This window comes from Crocuta crocuta, unplaced genomic scaffold, assembly GCF_008692635.1.
Source record: "Crocuta crocuta isolate KB4526 unplaced genomic scaffold, BGI_CrCroc_1.0 scaffold290, whole genome shotgun sequence".
Taxonomy (NCBI): Eukaryota; Metazoa; Chordata; class Mammalia; order Carnivora; family Hyaenidae; genus Crocuta; species Crocuta crocuta.
Genome location: NW_027527429.1, coordinates 3,327,336 through 3,330,966, shown reverse-complemented (window position 1 = coordinate 3,330,966; position 3,631 = coordinate 3,327,336). Strand labels below are relative to the sequence as shown.

The following is a 3,631-nucleotide window of genomic DNA, read 5'->3' as shown; positions in this document are numbered from 1 at the left end:
CCCTTCCTGTGTCACCACCATCACCCGTGTTATCATAGCACTAATCACGTTAACACTCGGAGCCCATTTTTTTGCTTAATGTACTCAGTCCTTCCGTGTGAGATCATCTCACACCAGGTGCCGCAGACCGTTTAAACACACGGTCCCGACTTCCCACCCTCTGTTCCCGTGCCCTTCACGGTGTGATGTGACCGGGTCCCCCGTGGAGTCTAGTCCCCCTGCTGTTGAATCTAGACTGGCTGGCCCACTGGACGTGCCTTGGCCAAAAGAATACGGCAGAAGCAACCCGCGCCGGCTCCAGCCGAGGCCTCTGCCTCCTCTCACGGACCCTTCCCATCCACCTGGGGGCAAACTCCCAACACCGTGTCCTGGAGAACGAGAGGCCGTGGGGAGCCGGGGGGAGCCGACTGGCCAGGACCGTCCTCACCACCATTCATGGCAGACGAGACCGCCAGCCAGCACGTGAGTGAGGCCAGCTGAGCGCAAGCAGAAACTGCTGACCCCCAGAAACGCACATGAAATAAACAGTCGTGTTAAGCCACTAAGTTCCAGGACGTCTGCTATGCAGCAAAAGCAAAGGGATACAACAGACTGTCTGCAACGCATGCTCCTCATGCCCCTTGGGAAGTCACAGTCTCTGGATTTCACTGTCCCCCTCAGGAGGTCAAACACGGTCCGGAGGGTCTCTGCACTCTCTCGAGTGCTGTAGTTTTTGAGATCATCGTGATGATACTTACAACTGCTTGTGACCAAACTTGACAAGATTCTTTGTCAGCTGGTCGCCTTGGAACCAATCACACTGTTTCCTGATGTCCGGGGACAAGTAAAAAGCATTTTCACCTGGAGAGAAAGAGAGGAAAAAGTAGATCTTGCAAGCGCCTGCAGATCACATGGAAATTAAAACTAATCTGCTAATGGGTTCAACGGAGCACCTAGTATGTAGTCCATAAATATTTGTTGAATGAATTCATTCCCCCAGACAAGCTAAGCCCAATCAATTTAAACAGTAAGTGTGCTGGTCCTTGGTCCCTAAAACATCCCAGGCCCAAAGCTTCTGTTTGGCAATAGTCGGGTGATTAGTTAGGTTGAAGGAAAGATGTACTCAGGGCGAGGGGGAGACAGGAATAGAAGAAAAACCAAGTGCAGAGTTTAACAAGTTCCAAGCTCTTGAACATCGCATTGTAATTGAATTACCTGCAATGTTTTCTCAATGCTGTGTTTAATAAAACTTTTATTTTTAATCTTTGGAAGGCAATGGCAATATTCCCAGGGAGAACTTTCCGGCCTAGCTTTGCTTCGTGTTTTTTCTCTAAGACTCTGGAGGGACAGGCCTTCACAAGCGGGAACGCTGTTTTCGTGGAGCTCACCTTTCCCTCAAATAATAAACTCTCTGCACATGCGTGTTCGTTTCTGCTTTCTAGAGCTCCCTCATTTGGGAGACACTCTCCTGTGCTGACCTGGGGCCATGCATCCCCTCAGGGACCACGCAGTCCACTGGGACCACAGACCACATGCATGAATAACCAGGAGGCCATGGGACAGATACGGAAAGTAGCATCCAGAGAACGATGAGAAAGCCTGGGGGTTGGGGGGCATTCACGGTTAGTAGGGGCAACTAGAGATAGGCTTTGAGGATGATTTGCCACTAAGCCAGAGGCGGAGAAGTCCCAGGGAGGAGGGTCACATCAGCAAAGGCCCACAATTTTCCACGTATGGGGCTAGCTGCTAAGCCCAGATCAATGCAACTCCTTCTAGGAGCGTCCCCATTATTTTGTCGTGCATCACAAATATGCACTTGATCCACTGTATATGTGCAGGGACATGGGGTCTATGGCTGGGAGGTGTCCAGTCAAATTTGGTTGAATATATGAGTCACCAAGGACAGGATGTTCACTGTCAACTGTGGCTCCTGAAGTATGTCTGGGACACAGTAGGTGTATGTATATGTGCTGAGTGAATAAACAAGTCGACATCAGCACACTAGACGTCTATTCCATGCCCACAGCCCCAGGCCCCGCTAGCCTGATGGTATGGGCTGGCAGAAGGCCCTGACCCAGGCCCGCACTGTCCCCTGCAGGACTTACTGCCGACGAAGGACGGTAACAACCTCCCAAAGCGCATCAGCGGCTCCTCGTTGAGCTCAGTCGACTTATCCAATAGTTTGAAGAAGACGTCGCTGGGCTCACTGGCGAAGTTGTACAGCTCCTTGACATTCACCTTCCTGCCGATGCCCAGAATCACGAAGAAGTAACCCTTGCACTTGGCCTGCAAGATGACGCTCTGGGCCTCTTCCAGCTGCTGCTTGCCCACCTCACCCGTGAGCATCAGAACCACGATCTTCATGTCCCGTGGGTTGGGTGCGCTCTCAAAGACGTTCTCTATGGTGTATTCGATGGCGCGGCCCAAGTCCCTCGTCCCCTGCAGCTGGGTCATTCTGCTGCCGAGAAAGTCCACCAGCTTCTCCTTGGAGCCGTAGTCTGTCAGGGAGAACTCCACCTTCACAGGGGGCACGCTGGCATTCCCTACGGACTCATAGGGCGCGTGCTGCACGACAGCCACCCTGGCAAAGTGCTGGGAGGCCTTGGGGTCTGGGCTCAGGTCCAGCTGTCTGACCAGGTACCCTATGTACTTCCTCATCTCGTTGAACTGGAACAGGCTGGTGGACTCGGAGCTATCTAAGATGAAAGCCATGTCGATGTCCACGTCGCTGCCCGCTGCTCTCCTGTCCCTGAAGGCAGGCCTCCAGCTGCCGAAGCCACAGGACGGGTCAATGTTGCAGATGTCTAGAAAGAAAGAAGCAGAGCAGCCCATTTATCCTGTGACTCCCGCTGCAATTCTGTGCGTCGATCTGTTGGGAGTCTGGGGTAACTAAATCGTCACATAATATAGAAGCCTATTTATAGCTTGCTGCCTTTCTGTGGCCAGATTTCAGTTTTTATCACCTAACACTAAATGAAACAGCTCAGTAAGCTAAAATCCTTATTCTGATACTATGGCATTGGCCTCAGAGGAAGGAGGGAGAGGAGGGGGAAGGAGAGGGAGGAGAGGAGAGGAGATGCTGGAGGGAGAGGGAAAGGGGGAAGGGAGAAAAGGGGGGAGGGGCATTAAGGAAGACAATTGTTGGTATGAGCACTGGGTATTATACATAGGGGATGAATCACTGGAATCTACTCCTGAAATCAGTCCTGCACTATCAAAAGATAAATATATATCAAAAGACACTATTAACAGAGTAATAAAAGCAAACATAGAATGAAAAAGATTCAGAAATTATGTATCTGATAAGAGATTAATATTCAAAATATACAGAAAACTCCTAAAACTTAACAACCAAAAACAAAAAATCCGATTCCAACAATCCAACTGGCAAAAATGGGCAAAGGACTTGAACAGGCATTTTTCCAAAGAATGTATACAAATATTCCATTAGGCAGATGAAAAAAAAAGTTCAACACTGCTGATGATTAGGGAAATGAAAAATCAAGCTACAATGAGATACTACCTCACATCCACTGGATTGGCTACTATAGAAAGAGAGAGAAGAAAGAGAAACGGAACAGAATGGAACGGAAAAGAATGGAGAGGGAAGGAAGGAAGGAAGGAAGGAAGGAAGGAAAGATGGAAGGAAGGA

General features: G+C 49.8%; 1 protein-coding gene across 5 annotated transcripts in view; it reads right to left on the bottom strand.

Annotated features, from left to right (window-relative positions):
* The window catches only part of COL6A3 (collagen type VI alpha 3 chain), a 79,031-nt gene that overhangs the window by 13,693 nt on the left and 61,707 nt on the right, over positions 1-3,631 (bottom strand). For all 5 annotated transcript variants that reach the window (XM_077757555.1, XM_077757565.1, XM_077757573.1 and 2 more), the window contains 2 exons: positions 2,085-2,783; positions 738-840 (listed from right to left, as the gene is read on the bottom strand). In XM_077757555.1, the coding sequence (XP_077613681.1) occupies positions 738-840; positions 2,085-2,783 (802 nt within the window). The remainder of the gene's footprint in view (positions 1-737; positions 841-2,084; positions 2,784-3,631) is intronic.